The sequence below is a fragment of the Marmota monax genome, unplaced genomic scaffold, assembly GCF_021218885.2.
Source record: "Marmota monax isolate L192 unplaced genomic scaffold, Marmota_monax_Labrador192_F-V1.1 WCK01_AAM20220418_F8-fsc00083, whole genome shotgun sequence".
In the NCBI taxonomy this organism is placed as follows: domain Eukaryota; kingdom Metazoa; phylum Chordata; class Mammalia; order Rodentia; family Sciuridae; genus Marmota; species Marmota monax.
Window position 1 is genome coordinate 704,156 of NW_026692848.1, and position 17,936 is coordinate 722,091.

The following is a 17,936-nucleotide window of genomic DNA, read 5'->3' on the forward strand; positions in this document are numbered from 1 at the left end:
ACCACAGGGGGGTTCAAGTCGCACCCCAGGTGCTCTCTACCTGGCTGGCGCGGGAAAGCATGCAGGCTTCTTTTGGAATGTGGGGACAAATTCACTTGTCCTATTTGGGAATGAGTTACTTCAGGCATATGAGATGTTATCTTCTCAAAGTTTTCCTAGAGGAAAAGCTGGGGTTGCTCAATAGAAAACCAAAGGTCCTTCCTAAAGGAGGTGAGGCCTGCTGCCAGGGGCTCTCTGTGGTCCCCTTTCACAGGACCCAGGGACACCCAGCCTTGCTAGGTGCCGAGAGCCCTGTGAGCCTTCTTGCGTGGTGAAGCTGGCTGGGTAGCTGTGGTGGGAGGAAACAGGTGATCTCTTTACTTTTCTTCCAGGTATAAGCCCAGGAGCAGGTACGAGTGTGTCTTCAGGCTGTCCACCAGGGGGGCCACCGAGGTGACCAGCTTGTCAGCGGTGAACGACTTCTATTCCCGTATCCTTGTCTGGGTCTTCCAGCTGCCAGTCAGTGAGCTCTGATGTCTGGTGCTGTGCGGGGCACAGGGTGCTCGTGGCCATGCTCAGGGCACTGACGCTCTGGGCAGCGACTGGACGGTGGTGTCTCCTCTCCGTGTGGGGGCTTTCAAGGGGGCAGCTCTCAGGACAGGTCCTGGAGCAGACCAGGCCCGCACAGGGAGGGCTGCGGGACCCCCAGCTGCTGCTCCCGCAGAGTACACCGTCGAGTCCAACTTCAATTCGGGCTTTGTATGGGTAATGTCGTCACTTTAATCAAAAAAACTGGTTTTGTTTCACTTAGAATCAGATCTCCTGATGTGTAAGGGCTCTAGTTCATTCAGACATGGGCATGTTTGGGTTCTGCTGAGGGTTTCCAGGTGCGCTTCCTTCCCCAGGCCTGGAGGAGACGTTGTGAGGTACTGCGGGAATGCGGTGAAGCTGGAGTGTCGGGTTTTTGCACTGGGTCCTGTGAAAGGGGAAGAGAGAGCCCCTGGCAGCAGGGGTCTCCGCGGCTCGTACCTCAGCTGTGCCGTCTGCGCATGCTGGCCCGGGCCTGTGCTTCTGCCTTGCGTGTCTGCCACAGTACTCGGGGCGAGACGCTGGGGAGTGTGGGTGGTCACTCGATCCCTGTATGCACACATTGCCCCTCGCCTGTCCACTCAGACAGCGCCTGTGCTCTCTGGATGTGTGGGTCTTGGGCTGCTGTTGTGACCACCTGCAGCCTGCTCCAGGTGCTGCCCCCCACGTGGCTGTGCCCCGCAGTGGTCTCATCTGGTCTGTATTCAGACTGCCAACATTTCCACCGCTACCTGATCTGGACATTTCCTGGACACGTCCATCAGTGTGGCTAGAGGTAGAACCGAGGCCTACTGCAGGACGTGCTCCTCTGCCGTCTCCACCTCCCAGCAGCACCCCTCTGCTCCTGCGGACATCCGGGGCCAGCCGAGTGGGCTGTGCTGGGAGGACTTCCCTGTGGAGCTGCGGAGTTCTGGGCCAGTCAGTCAGCTGAGCAGAGCTGCGCCTCCCCAGAACCTGAGCCCTGGGGGTGGACAGAGCCGTGCCTCCCTGTGGGCAAGGCCGCCGGGCAGGCTCCCTAACTCAGCTGCTGCAGATGTGGTCCTCACAGCTGGCCGCAACAGGACTTTGCAAGTTTTCGACCTCAACACTGGCTGCAGTGCTGCAGTGATAGCAGAAGCCCACTCACGGCCTATCCATCAGATCTGTCAGAATAAAGTAAGTTCTGGACACACGTGTTACGGTTGGGATCTTCAGTGTCCCCTGAAAATCCTGTGTTGGAAGCATGCTCCTCAGTACAGTAAGACTCAGAGGTGGGTCTTTTAGGCAGTGGTGACTGGGGACAGTGAGCTCATCGTGAGCGGCCACTTGGTGGATTAATGATTTGAATGGACTTGGACTGCAGGGTGGTCGCTATAGCCAGGTGGGGCGTGGCCTGAGGAGGTGGGTCCCTAGGGCTGTGCCCTGGGCCACATCTGTCCCTGGTTCCTGTCCATCTCCTGGCGGCCAGGCTGACAGCTTTCCTCCACCAAGCCTCCCCATGGTGTTTCTGCCTCACTTCAGGCAAGAAAAATGGGCTGTTTGAACACGAACCGAATCTTTGAATCCATGAGCCCAACAAACGTTTCCTTTTCTGAGTTGTTCTCCTCAGGGGTACTGATCACAACGAGGAGAAGCTGAAGAATACAGTACGTTGTTTGTAACATTAGGAGCTTTAAGTTTTTAATAAACAAAGTATCAGGATGTAATTTCGGAACCGCTGCCAATTTCAGTGTAATTCGTATGGATCACTATTTTAGGCCTTGACATTTGACCGGTTACCCTAGGGCCCACACACACCTCGGCAGGTGAGCGGTCTCATGGGGTCACGTGGGGTGTGGCCTGGCTCCCTCTCCGTCTCCCCGTCCCCACGCCCAGGCGACCCATCCTCGGGACTCTCAGCACCCTGCTGCCAGCAGAGGCTGCTGGAGCCTTAAGGACAGAAGCCACACCAAGCAGGCCCGTTCCTTCCCGTGGCTCATCCGCGGGTTCCTCGGGGGCTGGGCTGGACCCTCTGGGCTCAGGCTGGGCAACCTGGCACTGGTCCAGACCTGGGGAAGGCTATGTCATGGGCTGGCACTGGCTTCTGAGCTCCAGTTCCAGGGCCCTGCCCCCCGAGCAGGGTGGCCAGGCGGCTGGGTATCTCCAGCGCTTTCCAGGGGGTCAGTCCCAGTGTGCCTGCTCTCTGTTTTCCATCTCTGCTCCGTGGCCTGGGCCATCCATGTCCAGCTCAGAGGAGTCTGTCTCTGGGTGGCAGACTTGACTGTCACTTTGCCACCAGTTCACACTGCTGACCAGCCTGGGCGTGTGGGGAAGGCTTGGGACCCTCTCTCCCATGGGTTCTGCCCTCTGAGGCTGGATCCGTGCCTTCCTGGCATACAGTTGGTGCTCAGAGGTGGCTTGCCTAGTTGGAGCCCACAGGCTGAGCCTGGCCGCTGAGGGCGGTTCGGTCCTGGTCTGTCCAGAGCTGCCTCCCCTCAGTGTGCAAGGGGCACGGTGGGCACAGGACGCCAGAGCTGGCTGTGAGCGCCCGTCCAGGGGTCTGCAGAGGGACGCCTGACGAGATGGGAACTGGGTTTCTACCAGGTGCTAGGCGGCGCTTTGGGCAGAGTCGGGGTGAGCCTCCCTGAGAGCCGGTGCTTGTTTCGTGGCTGGCGCCTGCAGGGGGCAGGATTCCCCCCCTCGGTGGCCTTTCCCCAGAGCATTGTCCTGCGCAGGACTCGTTGGGTCCACGGTGCAGCAATGCGCAGTGCAGAATGCCTTCCAAATGGAGAGTCCGCGTGGAGAAGCTGAGGACTGTGGCCGTCGGAGGCAGGGAGGCTCTGCAGGCCGGTGACGGATGCGCTGCCTGTCCCAGCCACCTCCCAACGGGGCACATGGCCTTATTTTCCCATGCTCTCAAGTGAAAAGCGTCTCAGGCTCGTTTTCCCCCTCAGCTCACACTGTCTGGGGAGCAAGTGCCGCTTGGCGAGTCCCCAGCAGCGGGTCCTGGGGAGGCCGTGTGACGCTGGCCCAGCCCTGCTGCGTGGGTCCCTTCCTTCCCTGGGTCGGTTCCTTCCCGTGGCTCATCTTGAGGGTTCCTCGGGGGCTGAGCTGCACCCTGCTGGGCGCTGGGGGAGGCAAGGCCAGCCCTGCTGGAGAGCAGTGGGGCTGGCAGCGCCCCAGGCACTCGCAGTGGAGGCCCGCTGGTCAGAACGGCTTCGTGCTCCAGGGTGTGTCTGCTGTAGGCGGCTCTGTGGCTCGGCCGCGCCGCCCATCTGCCCCAGGCTGTGCAGATGGCCTCCTCACCTCCTCAGCCCGGCTGCAGCGTGCTCGGGGATGGGGGTCGCAGGAAGAACAGCTGGAGCTCCTCTGTGGGGCCGCTGGCTCACTTCCTGAGGAGGAGCGTCTGGAGCGCCTACCGACAGGCCTTCGTCGCGCAGCTCGCTCGGGCGCACTCTTCCTGTCACGCGGCATGAGTCCCCACGTTCACCAGACTTGGATCCAGGGTGTGCCTTTAGGTCTCTGTGTGGGAGGTGGTCTTCATCCTCTGTTTCGTGACTGACGTCGGACTTGAGGACAGTGCGTGCAGAGCGCGTATTCCGTTGGTACCGATTTTCTCGATATCTTCTGAGATTTTGTATTCAGTGGAAAACTTGACCTTGGCTTGTTTTTAAAATAGATATTACACACTTATACAAAATAATGCACTTTTTCTAGCTATCAGCTATAGGTCTCCATGGAGGCCCTTGGCTCAACCTAGTTAATTGCTTCTAAATCGTTCAAGGCTTCTCAATTTTTTAATAGCGAGGGAAGTGTGTTCGTTCCCTCTCCCACTTGGGCTGCCATCTTGTCAGTCCCCCTTACTGTCTACCCACAGTGGCTGTGGGAACCCGGAGGCCGTGTTACTCAGCATAGTGAAGTCTGCATTCTGCAGTCCACCTCAGCTGTTTCAGGACCATTTCTGCTCAGCCTCTGTGCACGTGCCACCCACTCCCCTCAGCCTTCTGAAGAAGGAGGCCTTGCTGTCCTTGGGATCCTCCTGCAGAGCTCTTCCTGAGCCTTTGCGGGCTGGCGTGAGTGCTGTGCCTGCCGCGGCGGTGCGTGGGTTCACCTCACGTGTGCCTCCTGTTGTGCATTTGTACTCCTGTCCTTCCTGCTTGGTGTCTTCCTCCTCACCCTCCATCAGGTGGACAGACTGCGAAGCTCTCTTTTCCCGGGCAGTTGACGGCTCTCTCTGCCTCTGGGCTTCCTATCTCGAGCTCCTGTGCTGTGTGCCTTTCCCAGGCAGCGCTCAGCAGGTGGCCTGCAGGTGCAGGGTCACTGGGCACCCTGGGATGCCTGCTGCAGGTGTGGGGCCGCATGGGCCCGTGCTACCTGAGCTCAGCTCCCACCTGGGGCTGGGGGAGGGCACAGCGAGGTGGTGCTGGGGATGCGACGGCAGAGCTGAGCCCAAGCGGGCCAAGTGTGCCCGTGAGCAGGGCCCTCTGCTTCCTGCTGCTTGCGAAGAGTCATTCCAGGTGGATTCCAAACACGCGTGCTTGGGGACGTCCCGCATGGAGCTTGTCTGCAGAGCTGGAGAACCAGGTGCTGGCGGGAGGCGGGCCCTCACGAGCCTCCAGGCGTTGGAGTCATGTTTCGAGCCAGAGGTTCCACAGGTGCCCTTCCCTTGAGTCTCACTCTGTGGGTGTCTTTTGACAGCAGCAGGGAAGGTGGCCACCTGAGGGCCCCTCGGTGCCTCCCGCTGTCCAGGCCTCTGCACTCACCTGCACTGTCTCTCGGTTGCCTGCGAGGTCTTAGGTGGGACGATGGGAGGAGAAGCAGGGCTCACTGAGGCGTCCCGGATGCCGTGCTGACTGGCTGTGACCCTCACTTGGAAAAGGAATGTCGGCCTGCTGACCCCTTGCTCTGTCATCCTCTGCTGATCTGGTGCCATGCCTCTGGTGGCATGACACGCAGAGAAAATGACGACTCACGGTTGATGCTCCCTCTGCTCAGTGCACAGCCTCAGCTGCTGGGCAGTGCATGCACACCAAGGATGGCTTCCTTGGTGACATGACTGTCACGTGAGTTCTGAGGCCTGAGTTCGCACAAGCCAAGGCTGCCTGCCCTCTCTGCGCCATGTGCTCCTGGGGACCACATTCACACACACAGCTTGCCACAGACTGAAAGGCTGTGGGGCAGAGCAGGACTGTGCGTGGAAGTTCTCAAGTTTGACTCGGAAATCATTATAGTAAGAGGTTTGTGTTGATTTCTGACTGTAAAGAATGAAGTATTGTCAGACGTCAGTGGCACGATGTCTTTATTTACTTACAGTGGGACTGAAACCCAGGGTGCTACACCACTGAGCTACAGCCCCAGCCCTTTTCATTTTTTATTTTGAGACAGGACCTCGCTAATTTGCTGAGGCTGGCCTCAACTTGCAATCCTCTTGCCTCAGCCTCTGGAGGTGCTGGGTTTACCTGTGCACCCCTGTGCCCAGCAGCAGAATGCTTTAAAATCCAGCCTTTAGAAACCCATCTTGACTTTTCCCTTCTGATTTCAGGGATCATCATTTACGACCCAGCAGTTCCAGGCCTATAATCTTTTCCTGACCACAGCCGTTGGTGAAGGGGTGAGACTGTGGGACCTGAGGACCCTGAGGTAAGTCCTGCACGTATCCCAGCACTGCCACGGGGAGGCGGCTGGAGCTAGGAGCGAGGCCCGGTGGCTTCCCAACATGCCGAGGCTGTGGCTCACCCATGCACAATTGAGGAGGCTGAGCTGACACTCGCTAGGCTAGAACCCAGGGAGTCGGGTGCATGAAACCAGCACCTGCTCAACTGTGTGCACCCAGGACACGCCCTTCCATCATGAGCCGACAGAGGGCACTCCTGTGCTCCTCGGTCCCAGAACAGAGAGAAAGCCCCATCTGCAGGTGTCCTAGGGCCCACCAGTCAGGACCTGTTGGTGGTGCGGAGCCCTGGGGCACCCATCCCGGGAGGCCACGCTGCTAGGCACTTCCCTGGGGAGGCTCGGAGGTTCTCTTCATAAAGCTAGCGCCAATTCTCTCTTTTTAATTTGTGCATAATAATCGTACAAAACAGTGCATCTGATTGTGGCACACTTACAGGTGTGTGTCCCGCAGCCTGGCTTATTTCACTCATGATGCTCTGACCTTTTTAAGAGTGGTACTGTGTAAGTAGCTGTTTGTGAACCTTGACTCCCTTGATAGACATGGCCCTTCCTGGAGCCTGGGCCCTTTACCCAGCTTGATTTTCCGTTCCTCTGCTGGGAAGTGAGCCTAGGCTCTGCACATGAGAGGCACGCTGCCTCCCGCACAGGGGTGATCTGGAAGGTCCTGCAGAGAGCACTGTTATTTAATATTGACCAGATACGGAAAGCTCATGTATTGCTAGTTCTGTCATCTTTGAGAATTTATGGGATCAAATAGTGTTTGAATTGCTTTTCAAGATCTCTTTAATTGTTTGCCATTTAAGATTCTCGAACATAAAATGTTCAGGGTGTGGCTCAGTGGTGGGGAGCTTGCCCGGCTCCTTGGCAAGGCCCAGAGTTCAGTCCCCAGAACTGCAGCAAAAAATAAGAAGTTTTTTTCATGATAGTTTCTTCCTTTTGTGAAGGAAAGGGCTGGCTGGTGTGCCTCCTCAACCTGTGTCGAGATGTGCTTGGTTTTCCCCCTGCTGTTCCTTGCTGTCCTCGCAGGTGTGAGCGCAGTTTTGAAGGACATCCGAACCGTGGCTACCCCTGCAGAATTGCTTTCAGCCCTTGTGGACGGTTTGTGGCCTGCGGAGCTGAGGACAGACACGTAGGTGTGGGTGAGGGACGTGGGACACAGAATCTAGTGATGCCGTCTGGTCACTCTGGGGATGGGCACGCTGGGTGCCCCGTGTTGCTCGAGGTGCCCAGTCTCATGCTTCAGTGGCCATGCGCGGGAGGCACAGATGCCACTTTTTTATTGAAGCTTGGGGAGCACCCACCCGGACCCAAGCCTCTCACAGCACTGCATGTGTGCTCTGAGCACCCTTGCGTGGTGTGTCCTGGGGATGCAGGTGATGCCGTGAGGGGCCTTTCCTAAGGAACAGGTGCTGTTGGGAAGCTGGCCCCCGCCGCACAGCGCTTGCACCTCCAGGGGGTCTGGAGCACAGCTCGTCAACCTCCCTGTGTCCCTGACACACGAGGGGGTCAGGTTTTAGTTTTCCAGGGCAGCAGACCCAGCACCACCGTGGGAGGCCTACCCTGCAGATGTTTTCTTGCTCATGATGCTAGAGACCATCTGTCTGCCTGGTGTAGGAGGGTCCGCTACTTCTCGGGCATCTGAGGGAGAGACGGTCCAGGGGGTACATCCTTGGCCTTACTGGGTGGAGCCCTGTCTTCACATAACCCTTCTCCTCCACATATCTCCGGTTTCTCCTTTTGTTGTGGAAACAGACGGGCAGAGAAACACCAGCAGCACTGGGAGAGGGGAGAATCCAGACTCTGTTTCACTCCAGCAGGCCCCGGAGGAGAGCAGACTCCAGCTCTGAGCCCTGGCCAGGCTCTCACGACATTGATAGGTCATTTGGCGTCATCTTGGACCCTTCCTGTCACTGGGGCTTTTGTCTTTTAAAAGTTCCTAGTGTGTGTGGCTGAAGGCCTTGTGGGGCCCTGACACAGAGCATGCTCCCAGAGACAGCAGAAGGGCCCTTTCACAGCGCCTTAGACCTGGAGGGCCTGGCCCAGGGCTGTTTGCATATCAAGAGGGAGAAGTCAGCCTCCTGGGGCAGTCAGTTAGGCCTCCTGGAGGAAGGCTGGGCGGGAGGAGAGCTGACCCTTCCCTGTCCTGGCTTCTTAGGGTGTCTGCAGCTTCCTCTCACAGCCAGGCCTGGTTTCGCCGTCACACCTTCTCCTCAGGGGTGCTGGCTGTGGTGAGTGTCCCACTCAAAACTCATGCTGAATTCTGTTGCCATTGTGATGGCATCCAGAGGGGGACCTGTGGGGCCGGGAGCACTGCACCCTCATGATGGACTGTGCCTCCCTGGCCAGTGAGGCCGCAGCCAGAAGGCCCGTGCCAAGTGCTGGCCGTGGCACTGAGCGTGGCAGCACCCCACAGGCGCAGGAGGAGGTGGTGCGAGCGAGCGGGAGCTGCCGTGGAGGCTCCCCACGTGGAAGCAGTGCTGGGGCGGGATGGTGCAGGCTGGCACAGCAAGGCCGGGGAGCCCAGGAGATCGCTGCAGGCATCTGACACACCCATGGCGTGGCCAGATGCTGGCAGAAACGCGGACAGCGAAGGCCACCCCAGCGAGGCTGCAGGGGAGGGGAGGAAGCAGGTGCTGGAAACCAGGGCAGGCGCGTGGCCGAGCCTGGCTCTTCAGGGGCTGGGAAGGCAGAGCACAGCGTGAGGAGCTGGGCGTCTGCTGGAGAGGCTGCTGCGGGTGTCGAAGGGACCGCGTGGCTCCTCGAGACGGGGAGGTGAGGGACCCAAGGAGAGAAGAATCAACCCGACAACTGAAGGGGAGGAGAAGGGAGATTTGAAAAACCCCGTCTGACCCTGCAGAGCGTGGAAAGGTGTCTCAGGAGCGCCAGCCAGGTGAGCGCCCACGCTGTCAGCTGAGGAGGAGGCTGGAGGCTGGGCACAGTGGACAGAAGAGGACCCATGGGCACTGCAGGGTCTCCGGGGCTGCCACTCTGTCAGACTCAGTGCTGGGCTTGGGGCCAGGACTGCACGAGGGAGGACACTGGTCCTGGGAGGACACCTGGGCTGTCTGCTCCCTCAACCCCAGGGAGCCACCCTGGGCTGCCCAGCTGTGGCTCAGGTGGGCCCAGGTGCTGTTTTGAAAGGTATTTGTGGTCAACCTTGGCAGGTCCAGTTCTGCAGGTGCGTAAGGTGGGCGAGCAAGGGCATGGCTGCCTGCCTGGACTGCAAAGGCCACTGCCCCCGGGTGCTCAGGCAGAGCCTCTGCAGTGTCCACCCATGCCCAGTGAGAGTGTCTTGCTGGCTTGCAGATGGCCACTTTTCCCGTGTCCTCCCATGAGGGCAAGTAGGGGAAGGAGGGGGAGGCCACAGGCTCCTGAGCCCACGTGACCCAACTGCCTCCAGCAGCCCCACCTCAGACACCATCCCCTTGGCTTGGCTTTCACTGATGCATTTTGTGGGGAAAAATCAGTCTCCAACACTGTTAGGACACAGTTATGACAGTTCAAAACATAAAGGAACCGTGTGTGTGTGTGTGTGTGTGTGTGTGTGTCCGTTCCATGGGGTCCCTCGGCATCAATGCGTCATTGCAGCCTTTGGGCTTCTCAGGTCTCCGTCCTGCTGGCCCTGGTGTGGCTTGCCACCCTGGGACTGAACTTCAGACTTCAGGTGGCTGGACGTGCTGGCTCCTCTCGACGGGTGCTGCCGTAGCGACTTGGCACGTTGCGTGACACTGGTGTCTAGGGCAGTCTGCTGTCCTCGGGTCTCTGCTGGTCTCCTCTGTGTTGGCTGCTGCTCTTTGGTCACCGTGCCTTTCCTGTTTGGTCATTTCAATGTGCTGTGAGCACTCCACTTCACGCCGCCCTAGCTGCGTGCTGAGTGCTGTGGGTGTTCTGCAGTCTGTGTCCCGCCGGCCTTCTCTCAGCTTTGTGGCATGGTCGTCCACCACTTCAAGGAAATGTGTACGTGGGCCCCACGAGGAACCGGCTCCTTCCCGCCTGTGCCATGGGGCGTAGGCTGGTGCCAAGACCCACATCCCACGTGTGCACTCTGCGCCCCACAGCCACGGCACCGGCTTTTCCCGTGGAGCTGCTTTCCTGCTGGAGGGTTTCTGCCCAGCTCTCGGCTGTATGGCTCCTGCGCTGCCCGCCTTCCTCGATGCCCTGGACGCCCGGGACGCCCTGGTTTGCCCTTCCCCAGTACCTTGGCCCCGCTGGACAGGCTGCTGGCCCTGCCGCAGCGACTTGTCCCCAGCTGCGTGGCTCCCTGCCGCGGACTTCCTTTATGCTGATTTTCTTTCTGGATACTTTCAAGATGTTTTCCTTATAGTTTATTTCTAGGAGTTTATTTTGGATCTAAGTGAAGCTTGCTTTTAATTCATCATATTTGCGATTCACTAAGTGTTTTTAATCTGACCTTTTTCTCTTTAACCAAGTTTAAGGAATTATCTTTCATATTTTTCCAAACATTTTCCCTCTGGTGCAAATGGTGACAAAAAGATGTCTGCCTGCAAAGAGGACGAGTCTCACCTGATTGAACCCAGGGCTGGGCTGGTCCCCCTGAGGCCACTGTGCCCCTTCCAGGTGGCCCTACTGACATCCTCCACGATTAGGAAGAAGGAAGTTCTCAGACGTGTCCAGGGAAGTCCGGAAGGTGCATGGCAGCCACGGAGAAGCTGGCTTTGTTGTGGCGTCTGCGGAGCGAGCAGGGGGCTGGGAGGGCAGGGTCCTCCCAGGAGCAGGCTCAGCCTTGGCCTGCAGCTCCAGGCAGACAACAGGCGTGCGTGGTCCCTAGGTTCCAAGTGGCTCTCTGGGAACGTGGAGCCCTCTTGTCTGCCCGGATGGCAGAGATGACAGTGTGTGGTGCCAGCTCAGCACGCATGTGCAGGTGGTTTCCTAAGATCCCTGTGGGCTTGAGCTCAAGTCCCGCAGCAGCCCGCAGAGGACATCAAGGGTCACGAGCTTCATTTTGGGTAACGTCGTTTGCTTCCTGTAGGACCTTGCTTTTGCCTTAATGAGTGCATTTACCCCGGTTCCACGTGAAGGGTGAGCATGACCACTCAGCGAGCGGCTCCACCTGGCCCGCTGGGGGCAGCCCCGATTGCCCACCCTCTGGTGGTCTGCAGCTGTCAGCGCAGCAGCCATCCCTCCTCCTCCTGCAGGCATGGCTTCCCTGGGCTCTCGGGGGAAACGCAGCCTCACCTCTCCGGGCACCAGAGACCCTGGCCTGGCCCCACCCTGGAGGTCCTCCTGGGCTGGACTCGTTTTCTCGCTCTGCACTTTCTTCCTGTGTCCTCTCATTTTACCTGCAACACCCTTGCCCTTCCCGAGGGTCAGCCTCTGTCTGCCCCGCGTGCTTTGTATCCCAGCCTCACACCTCGCCCTCTTCTCCTGGCCACTGTGGCTTCCTCATCTTTGGAATTGAGGCTGTGCTTCGAATCCCAATTCCACGCCCAGCACTCTGGGAGAGCGCCTCTTCCTCAGTGAGTCCAGACCTTCAGGGTCTTCATTATGAACCGGCCCTGGTGTTGGCTGTTGCCGACAGAGCTGCCCTCAGACCCGAGCTCTGCCGTGGGCCTGTGAGAGCAGCGTGGAGCTGGCCAGGGCTGCGGGGCTCCAGGATTGCCGAGGCCCCAGGGCTTGTGTTGCCTTCTGCAGGGGCTTTTTCCTTGGAGGATTTTCACTCCTGACATGGGAAAGGGGCACAGAGGCCATGGAGGCCTGTGCCGTGTGGTGAGAGCTGAGGCCCTGCAGGGTCTGGCGGTTTTTGTTGATGCAGAGGACGGAGAAGAAATGAAGACTCAAGGGCCGTGTGGTCTAGGGCTGGGCCCGAGGCTGCCGCTTTCTTCTCAGCACACCTGTGGAATTGCAGAGCCAGAGGCTGGTGTCCCTGCAGATAGCCTTGGTGAAGCCATGAGGCACGGCCAGCAGTCCTGCACATGGCGGCCACCGTGCTGGTCTTCAGAGGTGCTGCTGGCAGAGTTTGCATGGCTTCAGTGCTCCTGGGTGGCTGGAGGCTGGAGGGACCTCTCCCAGGTGGGGGGCAGTAAGGACATCCACCCACACTCTCCCTGGCTGTCTGGCGCACAATGAAGTAAAATCCAGCCTCAGTAGCTTTCCACACTCGCTATGTAGCACTGCCAAAATCACATGAGTGAGGCCAGAGGTGGGTGGGGGAGGAGGCCCTGCGTTCATGCTGCACCTGGGGAAGCACATGAGTGAGGCCAGAGGTGGGTGGGGGTGGAGGCCTGCGTGAGTGCTGCAGCTCTTGTGCCTTGGTGCTGATACCAAGTGGGAGAAGGGGGGTCACTGGACAGGCAGGTTCCCCCAGGAGTGGAGAATGGCTTGTCAGCAGGGCGTAGACCCCTCTGCAGTAGGCCTCCCGCTGCTCTGCCTAGCTGGGCTCAGGTCCCCGCAGCTGGGATGACAGGCCTCACCACTGCACCCTGCTTGTGTTGTAGACTCTGTGTATTCGACTCGTACAGAGATGGTCCTGGGGACTCAAGATGGATGACGGGGGAGATGGGGTGGAGAGCGGAGAGGCTGAGACACCAGCCACAGGGTCAGAGAGGAGTGTTTAGAGGGTTTAGATTTAGAGGGTTTCCTCTAAATTTAGGAGAATAGAACACTCTAGAACACAACCAGGTCCATGACCAAAAAGAGGCATCAGAGCAAGAGGACCCAAGCCATCGGTGCAGCAAAGGGCTCTGGTGCACAGGGATGGCCTTGGGGCCCAGCTGTGCCGCACCCCTGGGCCAGAGGTCGAGGTGTCCGGAGCCTGAGCCAGCAGACTTGTCTTCAGAAGGAAGCGGGCTTCTGGAACGTTCATTGGTGCGTTATGATCATACATAGCAGGTGCTTGTGGAACAGTCATCCACAAACACAAGGTCATCTGGCTGGTCTCAGGCCCCAGAGCTGACCCTCCTTGCCTGGCTCTCCCTCTGCCCCTGCCTCTCCCTTACAGGCCCCCTCTGCTTTCAGGATGGGTTTTGAATAAGGAGAGCCTGGAGCCAGGCGGGTCAGGAGGGACTGGCCGATGAGCAAGGGAAAGCAGGAAAGGACAGCAGGAGTGCGGCCGGCCAACAAGTGACCACAACACAGCAGCAGCAGCAAGGACCGGCCACGAGGGGGCGAGTGAGAGGAGGGTGCTGACGACAGGCACCAGGGGTGGGTGGGAGTCTCCCACAGCAGGCCTGAGGGGAGGGGTCCCCAGGAGACCCTCCTGGCCTCGACAGATGGAGAGCCCACAGACCCCAGGCCATGGCACCTCGTAGACCTTCCTAATGATGTCTGAGCGTCGTGTCGCTGTGACCAAACACCGGACAAGAACTACTTAGTGGAGGAAGCTTATTTGGCGCACAGAGTTTCAGAGGTCTCAGTGTATGGTCAGCAGGTTCCCTGTCTCTGGGCCCGAGATGAGCAGGGTATCATGGTGGAAGGGCATGGAGGAGGGAGAAGGGCAGCACAGGACGTGGTGGCCAGGAAGCCAGGGAGCTCTGCTCAGCAGACAGGCCCCAAAGACATGCCCCGTAACCTCCTCCTCCAGCCACAGGCCACCTGCCTACAGTCAGCACCCACTAACCCCGTCCGTGGATCAGTCATAACCATGTGTGTGCCAACAGGGAGGGCACCTTGTCTTCAGGTGGAGCACCGGAATGATGAAAAGCCCAGTGACTGAGTGTGAGACCAGAGTCCAGCAGCCCCTCACCAGTGAGGTCAGACAGAAGCTTCCCCCACTGAGATGTTCACATTCTGTCTGTTCTAGGTTTAAAGGTGCAAAAGGAAACATAAACCACAGGTTTTCTGTCGGTTTCACCAACATCATGGTCAGTGTCTCTGAGATACGAATGAAGCCGTGCTTAGAGGGGATTGGTGGCCCAGTACTGTGCCACAGAGAGCGAGAGCCAGAGGCTGCCTGCCTGGGAGCCGGAGTGGCACAGGGGAAGTGACAGCCCCAGCACACAGAGCGCCTGGGCCAGTCATCAGGGTTCCAGTGTTTAAAACACGAGCTACAAAGTGAACTTTAGCCAACACCCCAAATTCAAAAATACCGAAGCTTAATGAATAATCAATAAGAATGGATAAAGGGAATAGAAAATGGGACAGGGGACTCCCGAAAACCACAGACTGCTTTTCATAATGTCTGCGAGTAAGTTGGTAAGGTCAGGCCTGGTCGTGCTCACCTGGTGGCAGGCGCCTGTTAGGGGAGTTGGCCCTGCACCAGCACTGTGTGCAGACAGCAGAGGAGCCAGGTGCTGGCCTAGGGCGCCACTCTGTGGCCTGAAAGAGCTGCCTCCCCTTTGGTGGTGGCCACTTTGCCCATGGATTTGGGACAAGTTTCTCCTCCCTGGCTGTGGAGCGGGGTCCATGAGGAAGGCCACCTGCAGCTTGGGAGGCCTGTGAGCACAGCCCTTGGCTCCCGTCAGTGGGGAAACGTGGGCCCTTCCCATACCCTGCCTGCACAGGGAGGAGAGCCTGGGGTCACTGGTCCTGAAGAAGCCAAGACCCACGAGCCAGAGGGCCCTGGAGGCGGCCTGAGTCGCAGATGAAGGACACTGTTCTTGGCGGACTAGGAAGACGGCAGGCTCGTCAGAAAAGCCAGTGTGGCCTCTGGGCAGTGCCGCAGTCTGGCTGGGCACAAAATCACGAGCCACTCAAGCAGGAACAAACTTTATTTTTTTGAAACTGCCGCCAATGTTCTGTCCGCCCCCCGGGAAGATCCGATCCACACAAGCAGGCGTTCTCCCCCGGAACCGCCAGAGAGAGTTCCTCCCCCAGAACTCCCTCCTACTGTACTTCCCCAACCAATGGGAACTCTCCAGGAGTCCCTTAGCAGGCCCAGGTGAACAGCAGGAGTCCAATATCCATATGAATGCAGATCTTAACATAATCATATCATCTCAATGGCTAGCTGGCGTCACCTTTCAACCAAAAATGCCATGTATCATATACTTGGCTCTTAGCAGGGCAGGACCACGGTGGGCAGTGGTTACAGCAGCTGTGCTCGCAGCCTCAGGCCCAGAGCGAAGGTCAGGCCTGGTTGTGCTCACCTGGTGGCAGGTGACATGCTGTGCAGGTGCGAGGCCTGCAGGCCTGTTAGGGGAGTTGGCCGTGCTCCAGCACTGTGTGCAGACGGTAGAGGGCAGTGTGTGCCTCCAGGTGACACATAGGCACTTCCCCTACTGGGAACGCCACTGGAGACCTACTCCAAGACCCCAGCCACTGGCAGAGTTCCAGGGAAGGTCCAGCACAAGCGGCGTCCCCATGTCAGGCTGTGGGAGCAGCAGTGGCCAGGCCTCCTCCTGCTGCGGCGTGGTGTCTCTCCGTCACCAGGATCTTCAGAAGGTGCTTGGTGTCTCCACTCCGCAGTGCTCTCCTCTCAGGCCCCAGCAGCATGGATGTTCCCCTGTCCCTAAAGGAAGAGCCCAACGGCACCGGTGGCTCTATGTGCCCACGAGGTGATCACTGATCCCTCGGCAAGCAGCCCTGGTGAGCGCGGCTCCAGCTCCAGGCGGCCAGAGCGACACCAAGGGCAGGTGCCGGGAGGGACGTGGGGGCATCTTTCTCATGCACTCGGGGACGTTAAGGTGAGTTTGGAATAGAAATCTCTTCTCCTTAACCTCAGTTGTGGACACAAACCCCTGCTCTGAACTGTTGGGGAACTGTGGGGTGTGCCAGGAGAGAGCGCACACGTGCTCACTGGGGGTGACGTGCTTGCACACTGATCAGCTGCAGACGGCCCTCCCCTGCAGGGTATGGAGCCTGCCCCACTCCCAGCCCGCCCAGAACCCCTGTTCTTGTCTCCTAGGCTTACGTGTACAACCTGGGCTGCAGCACATTTTCCCATCGGCTGGCTGGACACACAGACACCGTCTCTGAAGTGGCCTTCAACCCGGCGGCTCCCCAGGTACACCTCCCTGTGCAACCTCTTGCCCCATGCTGCTCATATCTGTCAGACTTTATCTGGGTGAAATTTTATAATGTTTAAGATCAATCTGGTTTCACTGTCTGCAGGGAGAACTTAGGAAAAGCACCTTTAATGGCGAGAAAGAGAAATGCAGAGGGTGTTTTTCAGTACTGACAGTATTTGTCATGTGGTGTCTCTGTGCTCCTTCCAGCTGAAATGTAGAGGGCAGGACCGTCTGAAAAATGGGGTCATGTGTGGCCATCCTGAGCAGGAACTGGGCCAGGGGAGCAGGGTCTCAAAGACCTCAGGACCAGAGCTGGTATGTAGGAAGAGGACCATGGAATTTAAAGGAACTGTCTTAATTAAGAGAAAAGGCGGTAACAGAGGCAAATCAGCTGTAAAGAAAGATGGGTGTTCCTGTATTAAAATACAGAGGAGGCCCCTGTGGAGGGTGAAGGTACCCAGCTGACTCAGCCTAAGCCTGGGGACTGTCGGTTCAGCCTGGTCAGGCCTGAAGCTCTGACTCAGGGAACCCGACGTGCACACCGCTCACGCTGCCCCTCACTTGCCGGGACCTGTGGCGGTCCTTCACGTGGCTCACTGCTGAAGTGCACGCCACAGTGAGGCGCAGATCAGGGCGGTCGGCCGGGCTGCTGCTCTGTCCCAGGGCTTCCTCCACCCTAGCCTGTCTTCCCAGTCCTCTGCTGGTGGGCGTTTAGGGCCCCACTTTTCTTCCCTGCTACAGAGAATCCTGAGATGTCGTCGCTTTTCCTCGTGATGAACTGGTATTGCAGGGACTGAGATGACTGCTTTTCTTGGGAACGTGTGGCCATTCCCCATCGTGCATCCTCAATGGCACCTGGGCTTGTTCCAGACCCTGGCTATCGGGAGTCGTGCCTGATCAACCCCAGGGCTGCAGACGCCCCGCGGGCTGTTTACTGCTCCAGAGAAGGAGCCTGGAGGACTCAGTGGAGAGCGGTTGGACATTGCGTCACTCACACGCTCCTTGTGGTGGGCCGGGGCCCATGGGGGCCTCACTGGGCTTCAAGCAGGGCCAGACGGGGCAGGTCCCAGGCCCAGGGTGCTGACGGATCCCGTCAGATGTTTTGTGAGTAGACTTTAGTTTGCAACCAAGGCTTCCCTCTCCGTTTCTTTGGTCATCACAGTCTTCACAGTCTTTCTTGTCCCACTGCAGGTGTTCATGGGCACTGAGCAGTGTTGCCCTCAAGGTGCCACCATGAACGGGGCCATGTGGTGTCTCCTGTGTGCCAGCTTCATTTGTTCTGTGTACGTGCCCAGGAGCAGGATGGCCAGGACTTTCCACACTGTTTTCCACTGTACGAATTTAAATTCCACCAGTGGTGCACATGGGTTCCTTGTTCTCCATATCCTCACAACCACTAGCTACTATTATTATTATGTGTGATAGCCATTGTGATTGGGGTCAGATGGAATCGCAGTGAAGTTCTGATCTGCATTTTTCTGATGGCCAGAGATTTTGAGCATTTTGCAAATATTTATTAACCATTTTCACTTCATTTTATGAGTATCTTTTTAGCTCATTTGCCTGTTTATCAATTTGATTACCTGTTTTTTTGATGTTAACTCCTTTGGGTTCTTTATGTATCCTGGATATTAGTCTTCTGTTAGGTGAATAGCTTGCAAGGATTTTTTTCCTGTTCTGTAGGCTGTCCTTCACTCTGTGGTTGTTTCCCTTGCTGTACAGAAGGTTTTTAATTCTATGCAATCCCCTGTCAATTCTGGTTTTTATTTCCTGAGTATGTCGGAGTCCTATTCAGGACATTGTTGCTTATGCCAATATCTATATGTCTCCCCG

The 17,936-nt window shown here is 57.9% G+C and overlaps 1 protein-coding gene across 9 annotated transcripts in view; it reads left to right on the forward strand.

Moving 5' to 3' along the window:
• Wdr27 (WD repeat domain 27) overlaps window positions 1-17,936 on the forward strand; it is a 148,176-nt gene that overhangs the window by 57,909 nt on the left and 72,331 nt on the right. For 4 of the 9 annotated variants that reach the window (XM_046449383.2, XM_046449384.2, XM_046449388.2 and 1 more), the window contains 6 exons: window positions 372-469; window positions 1,601-1,722; window positions 6,068-6,165; window positions 6,635-6,699; window positions 7,225-7,327; window positions 16,001-16,099. In XM_046449383.2, the coding sequence (XP_046305339.1) occupies window positions 372-469; window positions 1,601-1,722; window positions 6,068-6,165; window positions 6,635-6,699; window positions 7,225-7,327; window positions 16,001-16,099 (585 nt within the window). Of the gene's footprint in view, window positions 1-371; window positions 470-1,600; window positions 1,783-6,067; window positions 6,166-6,634; window positions 6,700-7,224; window positions 7,328-16,000; window positions 16,100-17,936 lie in introns of those variants that run through there. The other 5 variants (XM_046449386.2, XM_046449387.2, XM_046449389.2 and 2 more) reach the window with 2 other exon arrangements.